This window comes from Acanthamoeba castellanii (genome assembly GCF_000313135.1).
Source record: "Acanthamoeba castellanii str. Neff unplaced genomic scaffold scf7180000084763, whole genome shotgun sequence".
Classification (NCBI taxonomy): domain Eukaryota; phylum Discosea; order Longamoebia; family Acanthamoebidae; genus Acanthamoeba; species Acanthamoeba castellanii.
The window spans coordinates 422396-437910 of NW_004457323.1; the positions used below are offsets into that span (position 1 = coordinate 422396).

Genomic DNA, 15515 nt, shown 5'->3' on the forward strand with positions numbered 1-15515 from the left:
TGCCGAAGTGCATTGAGATGCCCACATTAAGGCGCACGCAGGCAACCCTCATCCTCTCCAAGCGAAAACCTTATAATTTGATCAAATTAATCGAATTGCTCCAAAAAATTTCGCGCTTGTCCGTGGTAGAAGGAGCATGGGGCCACCACGGTTGACAGAGAACGGCTTTCCTGGGTGGGATCAAATCGAGCACAGATGCAATTCGAATTGGGGGGAGCGATTTACCTCGTCCAAAGGCTCTTGGAAGTCTTCGTCCTCTCGGCTAGGAGGGGGAGGGGCCTTCTGGGGCTGCGCCGCACCCGTGCCCTGGTAGTCGTCGCTGCCTTCCTTGGAACTCTCGCTGTCTGAACGATCGTCGCTCTCGCTCTCGCTGCTGAGATCGCCATCAGAATCTGATGAGGAATCGTCCAGAACGGACTCACTCGAGCGTAGCACGCCTAGGTTGGTCCCGTTGCCAGCCCTGGTTGTATGTACATCGCCGTTCGACATCGCCATGGCGTGATCGCTGCCCTCGCTGTCGTACGCCGTCACCACCTCGACCGTTTCGTCCATGATATCATCATCGTCCTCTTCATCGTCGTCAAAAATTATTTTCTTTATCTTCTTGCGCCCCAGCTCGTTCGGTGGGGCCTCCATCTTGATCCTATGAGTGTTCAATTCGCTTCCTCACGCCCCCTCGGCAAAGAAGCCCTCTACCTCTGCGTTTCTCGTTCAAAAAACGAATATTTTTCTACCTTTTCCCCTCTGCTACGCGCGTTGCGTCGTCTTCGCGCCTTCGTTCCTTTGAAAAACACAAAACAAAATAAAAAATAAAAAACATAACGTTCGTATCTCGGAGTTGTGACTGTGCCGGCGAAAGCGGGTCTTGCCCACAAAGATAAATAATTCCAATAAAGAATTCCAAAAGAACGAAGCGACACATTCAGTGGAGATGGTGATGGTGGGGGAGCGTGGCGGAGGGGAGGAGCAGGGCGCGCCCTCGGATCTGGCCGTGTCGTAGGGCAGTGAGGGCGGTGGTGGCCTGGGACAGGCCGTGGTAGCGCTCACCCACGATGGACAACAGGTTGACCTTGGCCTTGTCGACGACAGCCACCAGCTCCTCAAGGTCCGCGTAGTTGCCTGTGTGGATGCCTGGCGTGCGTGCAAGTGTGGTCTTGTCGTCAGGCAACGCGCACACGCCCACACGCACGCACACGCTGTTACCACGCACTACCTTTGATGGTAAAGGCGCGCAGTGGGACGAGCGGAATGGGCAGCCGGGCCTCGCCGCCAAAGAGTCCGACAACGAGCAGCCGGCCGTGTTTACGCAGGAGCGCCATCGCCAAGGACATGGTGTCGGGGCTGCCCACAAAGTCTGTTAGGTAAATTATGGAAGTGAGTGTCAGCCCTGCACAGCACTCTCTACACGCCCTACACGCTCGACGCACACACGCACGCACACGACACAGGAACGTACCAATCACGCACTCGGCCCCGTGTCCGCCGGTGAGATTGAGAATCTCGGCCTTGATGTCGGCCACTCGCTGTACGAAAACAGATCCGGCAGGTGTCAGTCAGCAGTCAGTGGACATTGTGGTGTCCGGACCCGCACCAGTGTGTTGAATGTGTAGTGGGCGCCTTCGGCACGGGCCATGTTGAGCTTCGTGTCGTCGATGTCGAGGCATATGATCGTCGACAGCAAGCGTACGCGGGCCAGCTTGAGAGCCATCAGCCCCACGCCACCCATCCCTGTGTGGTCGGTGAAAAATCGAATAAAATAAGAATCAATCTAAAATAATGAAAATAGTGAAAAAGCGACACACCGATGATCACCAGGAAATCGTTGGGGCCAGTCTTGGTCTTCTTGATGGCGGAGTAGGCGGTCAGCCCCGAGCATGGCAGCAGACACGCCGTCTCTAGGTCCAGCCCGCTAGGGAGCGGCACGACGTATCTGCGATTATGTGGAAGCATACATAAGCGCACATAACACGACACCACACACGGACGTACACGCAACAGTGGACACGCACCGTTCGTGTGGCACCATCACGGATTCGGCATAGCCGCCACCGAGTGAGAAGCCAATCTCCCGCGTAACACCTGAGACGCGCAGGAATCGGCAGCCGGGTGAGCGTGTACGCCGGAGAGCGTGCGTGGGAAGAGAGTGGGTGGGGAAGGGCGGTGCACCATCGCAAAAGTTGTCGTGGCCCTGCTTGCAGCGGGAACACTGACCACACCCGATCCAGGGAAATACGACGACGCGCGTGCCGACCCTTAGCGTCTCCACGTCCTTGCCCACTGCTTGGACCGTGCCTAGTGATAAAGTCATGCGTGCGTGGCTCGAAATTAAGGATTGAATCGCACGCACGAGCTAACGCGGATGCAGCGCACACGCAACACAAATACACAGTAGGTGGCCGAACCTGATACTTCGTGCCCGGGGGTGAGCGGGAATGGCAGTCCGCGGGCCGAGAATCGCCAGAGGCCTTTGTCGCCTCCCAGGTCATAGCCATCGTCCCACAAGTGCAGATCTATACGTGTTCGTGTCGTGCTGTACAGCTGAGAGCGATGCGGAATTGAACCAAAGAGCAGCGGCGCGGGGAGTAACCGGTGTGACAGACGCCGGCGGCGGCCACCTTCACCAGCACCTGATGACCGCGCACGCTCGGCAGGTCCACCTCGCTCACGTGTAGCGGCTCATTCGGCTGAACGATCTGAGCACAGCGCATCTTTTTGGTGCTCTGTAGTGGTGTGTGTGTTACTTCCAAGGCTCTCGTTGGCTCGCAAGCGATGACTGCGCACCCTGGGGGTCGATAGTGACTTGCGCGACTGCTGTTGCTGGCCTCTAGGCCGACTCGGTGGCGGGTGGTTGTGTTCAGGTACCTCGATATGCGGCTCGCTCAACTCCTTTTGCTGATTTGTGTCAACGAAGTACCTTTACTCACATACAAACATCATCAGACGTCGTGTCGTATGTGTGTCGTGTCGTGTCGTGTCGTACCGTGCTCCGCAGCCGGTGACCTTGTGCTGGTTGCAGTTGTAGTACTGACGCTGGACGCCGGAGGTGAGTGACTTAGCGCCGCCTCGCTTGTGCCATCGCCAGGTGGTGAGCAGGTTCTCGGGTGTAGTGAGGTAGGTGCCTGCCCCGTCCAGTGAAACACCACCTATGCCGGCCAGTTCCTCATCTAATCTCCTCTTCTTGGCTGCCGACCCTTCGTCTTCCGCTTCATCTCTGCCCAGATTCCCTACAACGCTTCAGAATCAATTCAGTATTGTGTTCTTTGGGGAGGGGGCGCACTCTCTAAGATGCTCTTGCTCTTTCTCCTGTTCGATCGATTCTTGATGATCGTGGTGCTGGTCTGCTAACAGTTGCGCCACTACCTCCTCCGACAGCTCCATCCTCTCGCCTCTGGCCAAGGTTGTGGCCCACCCGCACCCTTTCGATTCGCCTTTCGCCCCCCGTATGGCCATGAAATTTCCGGGTGAGGGCAGAGCGAAAAGACATTCGCCTGGATTTTAGCTGTTTATTGTTCTTTTTTCTCAAGGGCGAGGCTCCATCAATCGCTCTGCTCCTCTGTGCTGACCACAGTCACGGGGATATCCTCGCAGTGCTGCAGCACATACTGGGAACCCGATCCGAACACCGCCCTGATGAAGTAATGTTGAACGCGCGTGCGATTTCCAGGTGGTTTGCGTTCGACGTGCGCACATGGGGGGGGGGACGTCTCACCTTCTGGCGTTCGAGATGTTGGTGCGGCGGCCGGTGACGACGGCCTGGGCTCCCCGCAGCCTGTGGCACACACGACACGGAGAGATAAGCGGATCGCACTGCGAAGGAAGAAGATGGCCATTCCGTACCGAGCGTAGGAGCATACGCCATCGCCGAACGCGTCACCTCTCTGATAGTGGAAGTGGGCCATTCCGCAGCGCCTCTGCCGACCCGACCCAGCTTAGTTGGACACTGCACCGACGATGCTCGGGGAAGGGGTGGGGGCGGAGGGACTGCGCGTCGTACCCCGTTCTCTTGGCAGATACGCCTGTACCGCTGGACCAACCGGTCGTGCTCCCTCATGTCCTCCGCCTTGTGCGGATGAATCTCCAGAGCTGCAAGAGAGAGAGAGAGAGAGTGCGGGTCGTCAGTGGTTTGGATTGGGGGGGTGTGTGCCAATGAGCTTCGATCCCGCCCCTGTGCACGTACAGGCGCTGTAGGGTATCTTCACCCCGTGGATGAGCATCAACCCGTGCTTGTCGGGCAGGTTGCGCATGGCCCAGCGCAGGGCGCGGTCGCTTTCCTCGCTCCCGTCCACGCAGACCAGGGTGAGCGGCTGGCGCGGGCTGGTGATGTCAAAGTCCTCTTCGGGTCCTGTGTGCAGGTCGAGCTGCATGTTTGTGGGTCTTGAGACTACTTATCTGTTGCGGGCAGCTGTGGCTTGTTCCTGCTACCGCGATTCCACTGGTCCGTTTTATACCAGAGTTCTGCTCGTCGCCATTGGTTGAGGCCAAGATCAGTCCCGGGACTCGTCGGAATGGTTGGCCACCACTGCGGGGAAACTGCCTGAGAATGAGGAATCTGATCGTCCACTATTCCACTCCACACATTCCAAAGAACCAACGGCTCCGGTAAGGTGAAGTGGCCCACAACTACGACCGAGCCAAGTCTGCAGCTACGCTGTGCCATTATGAGTCGCTGGTGCGTACATATTGGCGGGCCACAGCTGTGTCTGCGCCGCCGTAGTCCACACCGCGAAGGAAGAGTCCATGCGCGGGCGCCAGGAGGTTGGCCGGCGGGAAGGGCGTCCGCTGCGGGTCCACCTCGAGCATGCGCCGAATGTCGGCCTCGTTCCACTCGCCCTGGCCCACCCTCACGAGGGCACCCACCATGTACCGCACCTGACCGAGTTGATTGTGTTTCGAGTCGTGAGATTACCGTGCAACTGACATGTGGCGTGAAGCTGTGCGCGACTGGTTGTACGAAGGAGATGCGCACCTGGTGGTACATGAAAGCGCGGGACTTGATGGAGACATGGTAGAAACGGTACTGGTCACTTGATGGTGAAGGCAAGCCACAGAGTCAGCGTTTGGGCGAGATACAAATCAAGATACTGACCTAGAATGCTGGTGAGGAATACCTTGGGTTCGCGTAGGCGGAAGCTGGGACTTCTACCACGTCGGCTAAATCAATCGTTCGCATGGGCACCTTGGTGTACTGCAGCGCACACACAGTGTGAGTTTCAGGCCGACGCAGCACTTGGCAAGCGTGCTTTGGTAACTGGGCCTCCGCACAGTACCGTGTCGCCGTTCTTGCCGAAGCATGAGAAGTCGTGCGTCCCCTGAAACACTCTACAAACCCGCTGGGGAGCAAAGTGAGTGCGGGGGAACACAGAAGAGGGGGGTACAGCTAGAGTTGTACCTGCATTGCCTCCAAGTCCAAAGAACCTCGGCAGTGCCAACTGTGAGAAGTAACGGTTAAGACTCATGACGCACACAAAGACACACAGACTCGCAAGAAAGGAAGGGATTGCGACCTGGTGTCTCTTTCGAACACAAGCGAGGTGCGAGTGTCGCCGCCGGTCACGAGCCGATAGAGATACGACCTGCCCACCGCAGATGAGCGGGCGTCCCACTCCTGATCCACCAGATCCACTCGGGTCACCACAATCGGATGCTCTGCAAGCGCAGTGACGAGACAAGTGAGAAGGCAGAAGGCTCAGGGCTCAGGCCAAAACAAGTTTGGAAAACCTTTGAGGTGGTAGTTCAGCCCATTCTGGAGCTCAAACTCGAGGAATGGAGGAGCCTTCTCGTCTCCTTTGCGTCAAGCAAGCAAAAAGAAGAACAAGTCAGGCGCAGGTGCAGCCTTGTGGCGCACAACAAAGAACTCGGTACCTGCTGCTGGTGGCTTCTTCTTCTTGTTGATCGATCGCAGAATGTCAACCTGGGCGACGTTGGCCAAGGCGTGGACGCCCTGCGCGGGGTGGGTTGGTGATTGCGCGCGGTGTAAAGCTGGACAGCGGTTGTCGTTAGCAACGTGGCGGTACTCACCCTGTCCGTCTGCGAGGCTACACCAAGGGAAAAGCGGGCACCACAGAGCTTGCCGATCGCGTCCTGATGAAGGTGGTGATGGTCGGCACCACGTCACCGAGCAAGTGCCATCGCGCATGCGATATGCAGTACCTCGATAACAGAGCAGACGGAAGGAAGAAGAGCCTGCTGGCGTGTTGCCCACCCACTGTATGGCGCCCCGTTGTACTGCAGCGTCTTTGTAAAAGATCAAGAATAAAGATCGTGAGTTGTGGATGTAAAGGTGGTTCTCCAACTCGCTAAGCACACCAGCTTGTAACGTTGCATCTTTGGCTGCTTCTAATGGAGCAGAACCGTTGATTGTGCCACTGCTTGTTGGGTTCTTAGAACTGCTGCGGCACAGGTTATTCTTTTCTTTTCTTTTTTTTGCAAGATCGAAGGACAGGATGCTGCGTATCGGTGGGCACGTTGTGCCAAGAGGAGGAGGGTTGATACTGCCAGCGCCTTCATGGGGAGGATTCCGCGGTGGACCTACTGCGTCGCTGTTGGGAATTCCATCACGGCTTCATCTCGCGATTTCGAGCCCATTTCTCACATCGGCCAAGATTTTAGGCCGGGCGGAGGCGGGGACGCACCGATTGCGACGATTGGGCACCCCTACGGGTCGCGAAAAGAGGCAGGCAGGCGAGGATCGTGTAGCCAGGCGTCGGCCATCGCAAGATGATGACCATAATCCCATGCTTAACGAGGTGCGCCAGAAGCGGGAGGAGGTGCAGAGCGAGATCCAACGATTGCGCGAACGAGCAAGAGCGAGCAGCCAGCGATCATCGAACAACAACAACAACAACAAAGCAGCGAAGCAGAGGGTAGAAGAGAAGGAGGTCAAGCGCGAACACGCCGGCGCCGAGGACAGCGCCAGCGGCCGCCAGAAGCCGCTGTTGTCGGTCAGCGAGCTTCGGGTCAAGTACGCGCAGGGCAAGGAGCTGTTGAAGAAGCAGAAGGAGCACCGGGAGGGGCGGAAGAAGAAGTCGAAGAAGCGGCAGCCCAAGTTCGCCGACCTCGGCCTCATCCCTCCTCTCCTCCAGGCCGTCGAAGCCAAAGGCTGGCAGGTGAGCGCCCACCCACCACACACACAGAGTGTGTTTCTGTGCGTGTGCGTGTGCGTGTGCGAACAGATCAGCTCACTCACCCAGTGCGCTTCATGTAGGTTCCAACCGACATCCAGCAGCGAGCCATCAAGCTAATCCTTCGCGGCCACAATGTACGCCGCAACCTTACTTGCTCATCTCTCCACACTGAACTGTGTCACTGTGCCTCACCGCCGTCACTTCCTCACTAGGTTGTGTGCTCGTCGCAAACGGGGACCGGCAAGACGGGCGCCTTCACTCTGCCGCTTCTGCAGAGGTAACACTCGTGGCTGTGCTGTGGCGAGCTCTATTTAGGACCGACCCATGGTGTAGGCAACTGACGCGATAAGCTCGCGTTTGTCGCATTGCAGGGTCCACAAGCGCAAGCAGGACGATGAGCGAGTGGGCATCGTGAGGGGTAACGGTCAGCCGCTGATGCTTGCCGTCACGCCCACCCGGGAACTGGCCGAGCAGCTCGTCACCGAGGTACACACACACGCACACACGCACATGCACACAACACAATCACACCAACGCAACGCAACCATGGCTCATAGCTGACCACCTGTTCCGTGTGACTCTCTTTTTCCCCACTAAACAGGCGCGCGCGTTGGCGCAGCATCTCTCGCCTCCGCTGAACATTCTCGAGATTTACGGCGGAGCTGAGAATCAATTCCAAGTTCCGTACCTCCCTCGCGTTCAGCGCTGACGACCAATGGGCACTGCTCACTCACTCTCTCGTGAATACGTACGAAAATCTCTTACACTCCAAAAGGTTAAGGCGCTGAAGACGAAGAAGTGGACATATTGGTTGCGACGCCGGGTCGTCTGTTGCACTATCTCAAGCAGGGCGAAGCCGGTCTGGATAAACCCGAACAGACCGTGTTCGTTGAGGATGGTACTCTCTTCTTCTTCTTCTTCATCTTCGCTTATGAACACTCTAATTCGCTTCGGCGTACTGACGCACTTTCTCTGAACAGATGAGAGTTGGGGCGATGAAGACGATGTGGATGATGACGATGAAGGCACGGAAGACGAGGCGGACGACGGGGACTATGACGACGACGACGAGGAAGAAGAAGATGAAGAAATTCGGGAAAGCGACACGTTGGTGATGCCCACTCCCAAGGGCGCCAAGGTGAGGAGCAAGCGCGAGCAGCTGCTGGCCCAAAAGATGAGGGCCGACCACATGGCCGCCCAGATGCCGGGTGGTGCCAGCGGCGGCGCGCAGCAGTACCAATCCCCCGTCGCACCGGGCGGGCTGCTGGACCTCGGCTTCGTCGAGAGTCTGGTCCTCGACGAGTGCGACAAGATGGTCGAGTTGGGCTTCTTCCCGGCCATCAAGCAGCTTTACCGCCTGCTCCCCAAGCCCAAGAAGATCCTTCGCGGAGGTCCGATATCCCACACACACACGACACACACATAAACACGACACGACACGCGACACACGCGGCATGCACGTCTCTTTGTCGGTCGATGATCTCTCATCACTCAGTGTGATCGTACGCGTAGGTAAGAAGAAGGGCGATATGCAAACGTGCCTCTTCTCGGCCACCCTGTCGCCGCGCATCGAGGATGTCATCTCTCGATTCTCGCCCAAGAGTCAGCTCATCAATCTTAACGTCGACCTTCAGCCTCCGTCGCAGGGTACCCTACAGCCCCTGTCTGCCGTCGCTGGGCTTGGGTTGATGCGTGTGTGTGTGTTGCGTTGCTGACTCCGCGTGTTACTACTGCATCCAGTCAAGCACTTGGTCTTTCCAGTAAGCAATCGACGGAAGCGCGCGCTTCTCACCTATTTCCTGAAGCGCAAGGGCAGTCCTTTCATGAAGGTTCGTCTTTTTCAAGACTTGAAGCGCACGTGCGGTGGCGTGTTGTGCGTGTGCGTGTGCGTGTGTGTGCGTACTTAACATCCCGTTGGATGCGCACACAGGACCAAAAGGCGTTGATTTTCTGTCGCACGAAGCAAAGAGCCGAGCGGCTCGCACAGACGCTCGAGGAGGACGGGTTCAAGGCCCTGCCCATCCACAAGGGTCTCACTGTGACGCAGCGACGCAACGCCATCCAGATGTTCCGTGATGGGGAAGTCCAGGTGCGTCTGCCCCCTTAAACACAGTATTACTTACTTTTTCTTGAATTCTAATTGCCTCTCGTGCAGCTGTTGTGCAGCACTGAAGTGATGGCCAGAGGAATCGACATTCCCGATCTGCCGTTTGTGATCAACTTTGACGTGCCACCACGAGGTACGTACCACACGCACGACACACGACGCGCAACACCGCACGTGCGCGCACGTACATCGTAGCGCTGCTGGCTCACTTTTCTTTGTCTATCAGGAGAGGATTACGTGCACCGAACTGGGCGTACGGGCCGAGCAGGGAACGCTGGCACAGCCATCAATCTCGTCGCCACCGCGCCCTACACCCTCAAGCTGGGCGGAAGGGTGTGCGAGATCAATGAGCAGCACTACCTGAAGGACATCGAAACCTTCCTCGATGCCAGGTCGCTAGAGATCCGCAAGGTGCCTGGTACGTAACGCTCTGCTGCTGCTGCCCACTCCCTGCTTTGCCGCTGTTGGGTGTGGTGGTGGGTCGGTCTAGACTGACTGACTGTAACTGTGCCTTGTGTGGGCCAGGTCCCTGGAAGGACGAGCCCATCGACATCGCGCAGGATCCGGAGGCGCAGAAGCAGAAGCAACTGCGCGAGGAGGGCGTGCTCACCCTGCTCAAGAGGAAAGACCTCGTCGGCAAGGTCCAAGACATCGAGGTACCTTCATTACTCCGCCGTGTGTGGTGTGTGTGGTGTGTGTGGTGTGTGTATCGTGTGTCATCGTGTATGTTCACTTGTTTTCTTTGGTCGTTGTACATGCAGAACAACAAGCGACTGTCGCTGTACGAGAAGATGAAGCTCAAGGTGAGCATCAAGAGCGCACTGAACGAGAAGCAAAAGAGCGACCGGCGCAAGGCGGGCCTCGTCGACGATGAAGACGACGAAGCCGCAGAGGAGCAGAAGACCTCGCCTGCTGCGGGGAGGAAGATGATGAAGAAGAAGTCGGCCAGCGGCGAGTCGCTGCTGCCGTCCCTGCGCAACTTCAAGGAGGGCCGCTACGAGGACCTCCTGGTCGAGTTCGACAAGAAGAAGGCGCGCAAGGCCGGCGTGGCCGTCGAGTCGCCCGACAAGACCGAGCAAAAGCGACAGCAGAGGAAGAAGCTCCGCAAGGCCGTGCGACACATGGAGCAGCGCGGCCTCTTCGACGGCGACCACAAGAAGGCGCATTAGGAATTCCGCGGAAACCAACGTCGGCAAGAATGCATTTCCTTTTCCTGCACTCAGGAATGCGCGGCACCCTCGAGAACCATAAAAGGCGCGAACAAGACACAACACCTGTCCGCGCGAAGGGCGTGGCAGTGCCCATGATGGCACACCTTCTCAATATACTCATGCAGACCCATTCACCAACAAAGAGGGGTGCAAGCTAGACCACAGCAACCTCACCAACACTTTGCCCCATTGCAAAGCCATGTCCTCTTCACCAACAAGGATGCCCAGCTCGGCCAGTTGATGTTTCAGCGCCCTGTTGTACCTGTTCACCAAGGGCAAGAAGGTGGTCGGCCAGAGGGACACCAACCACTCAGTCGGCGCTGGTACCCCCCCCCCACGCCAACCTACCAGCCCCAAAACAGGATTGTGTCATAGCAGGACCACAGGGGGGCTCTGTCATCAAGGCCAATGGCCAGGAGGTGAGTGTTGCGCATTGCGCGCCATGCATGTCATGTGTGTCGTGTGTGAAACCGATTGACAACGCTTGTTGTTGTAAGTTCTACACCACCTCGCCACCGTTCCACATGCTGCCCTATGTCACCATGCAGAACCTGGAGGATCTGCGCCTGCCCTGCTAGACGAGAAGACCAAAGCCACCATCACCACTCATGGCCAGCAAGCACCCACCCCCCTGCCTGCTAAGTCACCCCCCCATATCAGCTCCCCACCAGGGGCAAGAGCAAGGCTTTCTGTCGACAGCAGTGGGAGGTTTTTGTGGTATCTTTGTTATTTTGCATACTTTGTTGTTTTTGTTTTCATCAAATTGTGGTGGGGTGGGTACTGAGTGACAGTTGGCTTTTTGTATATGTTCACAGATGATTTTGTGGCTATATTGCAGATGACAGATGATTTTTATGCAGATGACAGATGATTTCTACGCCCATTTTCCAGATGACAGATGCTTTTATGACCAACAACAGATGATTTTGTAGCCATTTTGCAGATGACAGATGATTTTTATGCAGATGACAGATGGTTTTTATGCATATGGTTTTTCTGCAGATGACAGATGGTTTTTTTGCAGATGGTTTTTTTGCAGATGACAGATGATTTTAATGACCAACAACAGATGATTTTTGGATGCAGATGACAGATGATTTTAATGACAATAGATGATTTTGTGACTATTTAGCAGATAACAGATGATTTTTGTAGCCATTTTGCAGATGACAAATGATTTTTTGCAGATGACAGATGATTTTAGCCATATTGCAGATGACAGTTGATTTTTATGGGCCCATTTTTGCAGATGACAGATGATTTTGTCACCATTTTGCAGATTACAGATGATTTTTGTAGCCATGTTGTAGATGACAGATGATTTTTGTTGCCATATTGCAGATGACAGTTGATTTTGTAGCCATTTTCCAGATGACAGATGACAGATGGTTTTTATGCAGATGGTTTTTTTGCAGATGACAGATGATTTTTTTTGCAGATGACAGATGGTTTTTAAGCAGATGATAGCTGGTTTTTTTGCAGATGACAGATGATTTTGTAGCCATTTTGCGGATGACAGATGATTTTTTATGCCCATTTTGCAGATGATTTTATGCAGATGACATATAATTTTTATACGCCCATTTTGCAGATGACAGATGATTTTTTGCAGATGACAGATGATTTTTATGCATGACAGATGACAGATGATTTTTGTGCCCCCATTTTGCAGATGACAGATGATTTTTAGGACCAACAACAGATGATTTTGTAGCCATTTAGCAGATGACAGATGATTTTTATGCGGCAGATGGCCAATGATTTTTATGCCGATAACAGATGGTTTTTTTGCAGATGACAAATGGTTTTTATGCGCCCATTTGGCAGATGACAGATGGTTTTTATGCAGATGACAGATGATTTTTATGACCAACAACAGATGATTTTGTAGATGATTTTTGTAGCCATTTTCCAGATGACAGATGGTTTTTATGCAGATGACAGATGATTTTTATGCAGATGACAGATGATTTTTATGCAGATGACAGATGATTTTTTAACCATATGCAGATGACAGACGATTTTTATGCCCATTTTTGCAGATGACAGTTGATTTAGTAGCCATTTTGCAGACAACAGATGATTTTGTAACCATTTTGCAGAGATGATTTTTGTAGCCATTTTCCAGATGACAGATGATTTTTTATGCAGATGACAGATGATTTTTATGCAGATGACAGATGATTTTTATACCCATTTTGCAGATGATTTTATGCAGATGATAGATGATTTTTATGCCCATTTTTGCAGATGATTTTGTAGCCATTTGGCCAGACAACATTTTATCAGTGTGAGATGGAGCTTTGTTGTGGTGGAATTTTATCTTCAGGAATAGTGCTCCAATTCAGCACAAAAGGGCAGAATTAAGTTCAGTCCATGTGTGCAACTGACTGAATATGGTGTGAGGTTGACCATGAACTAGATGTGAAAGTGGCCTGTTGGCCACTGATTAATATGGAATTGATGGAGGGAATGAAAGTAAAGGCAAGGTGATTGTGGGTGCTCCAATTTCACCTCTGCTTTGGCTGGTGTCTGATTTTTCAGCTGCCATCCAAAATTTCACTCTCCCAATTCCAATGTTTGATACCCCTGCCTGCTTTGAGGCACTTGAGACCATCTTCACCCTGGCTGGTGGGGTGCCTCTCCTCAGCAAATCCAAGTTTGTAATGTGTGAGTGGGTATGTGATGCCATCTAATGGTTTACTTATTTTGTCTGAACAGCTGTGATGAAGGTCTACCACCCTTCCCCACTCAGGAGCGCTGCGACTTTCAAAACTGTCCCCTGCTCTCTACACAGCCACACCACATCCCTTTGTTATGCGGCGCCCATGGGCAACCCAGTGGGCGCATCAGCACCACCTCAAAGTGATCATACTCACCATTGAGACGAGGTCGTTTGCAAGAAACAGCAAGTTTTATCTAAATGACTCGAAAAATCAGGTCAGCATGGCGGAGAGCTTGGTGGTTGGTGGTGATGCTCAAGCTGGGACAATGCATCATAGCATCCAGAATGGGTGAATGGAGCAGGCCGACGAAGTGGTGATGACGGGATAGAAGGTCACCGCCTGCTGGGCTGCCTGTGAATTTTGAACACAAACCAACAACAATGAGAAGCGTCAGTGTGACTGAATGCCCAACCAACCACGGAACTCAGTGTACGCACCTGAGACGCCACCACGGCCACCGGCGCGGTCTGCTTCTGCACAGTAACGGTGGTGGCTGTGTAATAGGAGTCATTTGAGTCAGGTGAGTTGCCTGTGTGTCATTGCGTGTGTGCGGCCGTACAATCTTGCGCCATGGAGAAGGCGAGGAGGCCGAGCAGTACGATAGCGAGCAGTCCCTTCATCTCTAGTGATCTTGGCTGATGTTGAGTGTGTGTGCTGGTAGGAGGAGCTGAGGTGTTGTGAAGAAAGGACGGACACCGCCCTTCCTTACTCTATCCTGTACCCATAAAGGGATGCCTCTCGATGGTCTGTGGCTGACCGAAATGCAGCCGAAACTATGGCCACGACATTTGGTCCTGTAGTTGGTTGTCGTTTCGCAACGTTTGAAGGGAAAGTTAAAAATGTGAAACAAGGGTGTTGAGTGGGAGCTGGCTTCGTTCTCGCGTGCAACCTGGTCCCGGTGTAGACGAACTCGGCGGTGTTCTTCCCCTGCTCTTCAGCCCTTTGAAACTCCAGGCTGACGTCACGTCATCGACGTGGACCAACCAACTGCGAAAAGTATAACGGAATGTCCAATCCCGGGTCACGAGCAAAGCGCCACACGAATTTGTCCGCGGAATTCGCAGGAGGGGCCACCACGAGACACCGCCGACCATCATCGGCCATCGACCAGCTTGATCCAACCGCACTGTAAGAGAGGCACCACACCTGCCACGCACTCGCACCAAACTACTCACCTCATTCCTGGGCCTTCTTGTTGTTCACTCGACAGAGCATGGCCTGGTGGCGTAGACACTCGGATGGCAGTGTGGGCTCTTCTTCGGGGGGCCAGATGGCGAGCGAGCAAGGAATGACGGCGTCCTACGCATCGATGGCGCCCGACGAGCCACCACCCGCCGCAGGAGGGGGCGATGGCTGCGCGTGGAAGATTGATCTGCAGCGAGGCGAGGGCGGCCGGCGCGTAGGGCGCAAGCGAGAGGCCGGGTCCATGTTCCGCAGCGGATGGGGCGGAGGCTGGGGGGCCGCCTTCGGTGCCCAGACCCCTCTGTCGCCACCAGGTAGCCCCCCCCCACAAAGCTCCTCTTCTTCAAGCGCGTAGCGCGTAAGATGAAGAGGGTTGAGTAAGACTATATTTGTGTTTTACGTGAGTAGAGGCGGCAGAGCGGATGGAGAGGCAGAGGTGGGGCAAGCTGCCCGACATGGAGCGTGTGAGGGCCAACCCCAACATCGACCACGACAAGATGTGGCGGCCGAGGTGCTGCGTGGTCCCCCTCCCGCAGAAGTGTTGCCGCTGTGCTTTCGTCTCACCTCGTGCAACGCATGCGTAGATGTGACATCTTCCAGGAGGACCAAGACCACCTGAGGGTGGAGATCGAGCTGCCCTCTATTCCCAAGTACAGTACTCTCCCTCGCGCTCTACGTCTACTTCTACGAGCGTGTGGAAGGGAAGATGAAGGTTTAATCTAAAAGCACTTTCGTCTCAGAGAGGACATCAGCCTCACCTTGAAGGACAATGTGCTGGTCATCGCCGCTCTCAAGCCGCAAACGGGCGAAGAAGAGCACGGCGTCTACTTCCAGAAGGAACGCAACTTTGGCCGCTTCTACCGCAAGGTACCACACGGCCGCCATTGGATCGTGGTGATGGCGGATCCGTGAGGAGCTCAGGCATTGCCTCGACAGATACCGCTGCCTGTCCCGGTCGAGCCCAAGTCTGCGCGGACGGAGCTAGACGCGGGCCTGCTGAGGCTCCATCTCAAGATCAGCAAGAAGACCACCCCCGCCAGCAAGATGAGGACACCTAGCCTGATGGAGGTGTGCCGTCGGCAGGGATTCCCAGGTCTATGGCTTATGTGGAAGTGTAGTGGTCGACTTATGTACAGTTGAAGAAGGAAGCATTCGAGCTTGAAGA

The 15515-nt window shown here is 54.7% G+C and overlaps 7 protein-coding genes across 7 annotated transcripts; 2 read left to right on the forward strand and 5 right to left on the reverse strand.

The window, feature by feature from the left end:
- Positions 1-86: 86 nt before the first annotated feature.
- On the reverse strand, positions 87-636 carry ACA1_244780 (uncharacterized protein; the record flags this gene model as incomplete). The annotated part of the gene is made up of 2 exons (XM_004335393.1): positions 87-170; positions 226-636. The coding sequence occupies 2 exons, from the start codon at positions 634-636 to the stop codon at positions 87-89; spliced, it is 495 nt and encodes a 164-aa protein (XP_004335441.1).
- A 286-nt stretch (positions 637-922) lies between these two features.
- Positions 923-3378, reverse strand: ACA1_244790 (alcohol dehydrogenase GroESlike domain containing protein; the record flags this gene model as incomplete). The annotated part of the gene is made up of 11 exons (XM_004335394.1): positions 923-1119; positions 1457-1523; positions 1592-1728; positions 1803-1930; positions 2010-2079; positions 2167-2292; positions 2403-2510; positions 2588-2684; positions 2863-2914; positions 2981-3211; positions 3278-3378. 11 exons carry the CDS (start codon positions 3376-3378, stop codon positions 923-925), a joined length of 1314 nt encoding a protein of 437 aa, XP_004335442.1.
- A 158-nt stretch (positions 3379-3536) lies between these two features.
- Positions 3537-4364, reverse strand: ACA1_244800 (universal stress domain containing protein; the record flags this gene model as incomplete). Its single annotated transcript, XM_004335395.1, has 5 exons — positions 3537-3627; positions 3710-3769; positions 3838-3911; positions 3995-4083; positions 4178-4364. The coding sequence occupies 5 exons, from the start codon at positions 4362-4364 to the stop codon at positions 3537-3539; spliced, it is 501 nt and encodes a 166-aa protein (XP_004335443.1).
- A 292-nt stretch (positions 4365-4656) lies between these two features.
- On the reverse strand, positions 4657-6084 carry ACA1_244810 (tRNA pseudouridine synthase; the record flags this gene model as incomplete). The annotated part of the gene is made up of 8 exons (XM_004335396.1): positions 4657-4830; positions 4967-5024; positions 5109-5185; positions 5268-5309; positions 5525-5646; positions 5719-5784; positions 5863-5941; positions 6019-6084. Coding segments are annotated over 8 exons (684 nt in total), but the record flags the coding sequence as incomplete, so codon positions are not given.
- A 650-nt stretch (positions 6085-6734) lies between these two features.
- Positions 6735-10400, forward strand: ACA1_244820 (DEAD/DEAH box helicase domain containing protein; the record flags this gene model as incomplete). The annotated part of the gene is made up of 15 exons (XM_004335397.1): positions 6735-7106; positions 7205-7258; positions 7337-7401; positions 7496-7610; positions 7726-7803; positions 7900-7947; positions 7974-8022; positions 8105-8515; positions 8637-8771; positions 8886-8953; positions 9055-9213; positions 9280-9364; positions 9458-9649; positions 9757-9887; positions 9993-10400. The coding sequence occupies 15 exons, from the start codon at positions 6735-6737 to the stop codon at positions 10398-10400; spliced, it is 2370 nt and encodes a 789-aa protein (XP_004335445.1).
- A 3038-nt stretch (positions 10401-13438) lies between these two features.
- Positions 13439-13788, reverse strand: ACA1_244830 (uncharacterized protein; the record flags this gene model as incomplete). Its single annotated transcript, XM_004335398.1, has 3 exons — positions 13439-13519; positions 13606-13661; positions 13728-13788. 3 exons carry the CDS (start codon positions 13786-13788, stop codon positions 13439-13441), a joined length of 198 nt encoding a protein of 65 aa, XP_004335446.1.
- A 593-nt stretch (positions 13789-14381) lies between these two features.
- ACA1_244840 (Hsp20/alpha crystallin superfamily protein) lies at positions 14382-15490 on the forward strand (the record flags this gene model as incomplete). Its single annotated transcript, XM_004335399.1, has 5 exons — positions 14382-14664; positions 14759-14861; positions 14935-15000; positions 15091-15217; positions 15287-15490. The coding sequence occupies 5 exons, from the start codon at positions 14382-14384 to the stop codon at positions 15488-15490; spliced, it is 783 nt and encodes a 260-aa protein (XP_004335447.1).
- Positions 15491-15515: the final 25 nt, after the last annotated feature.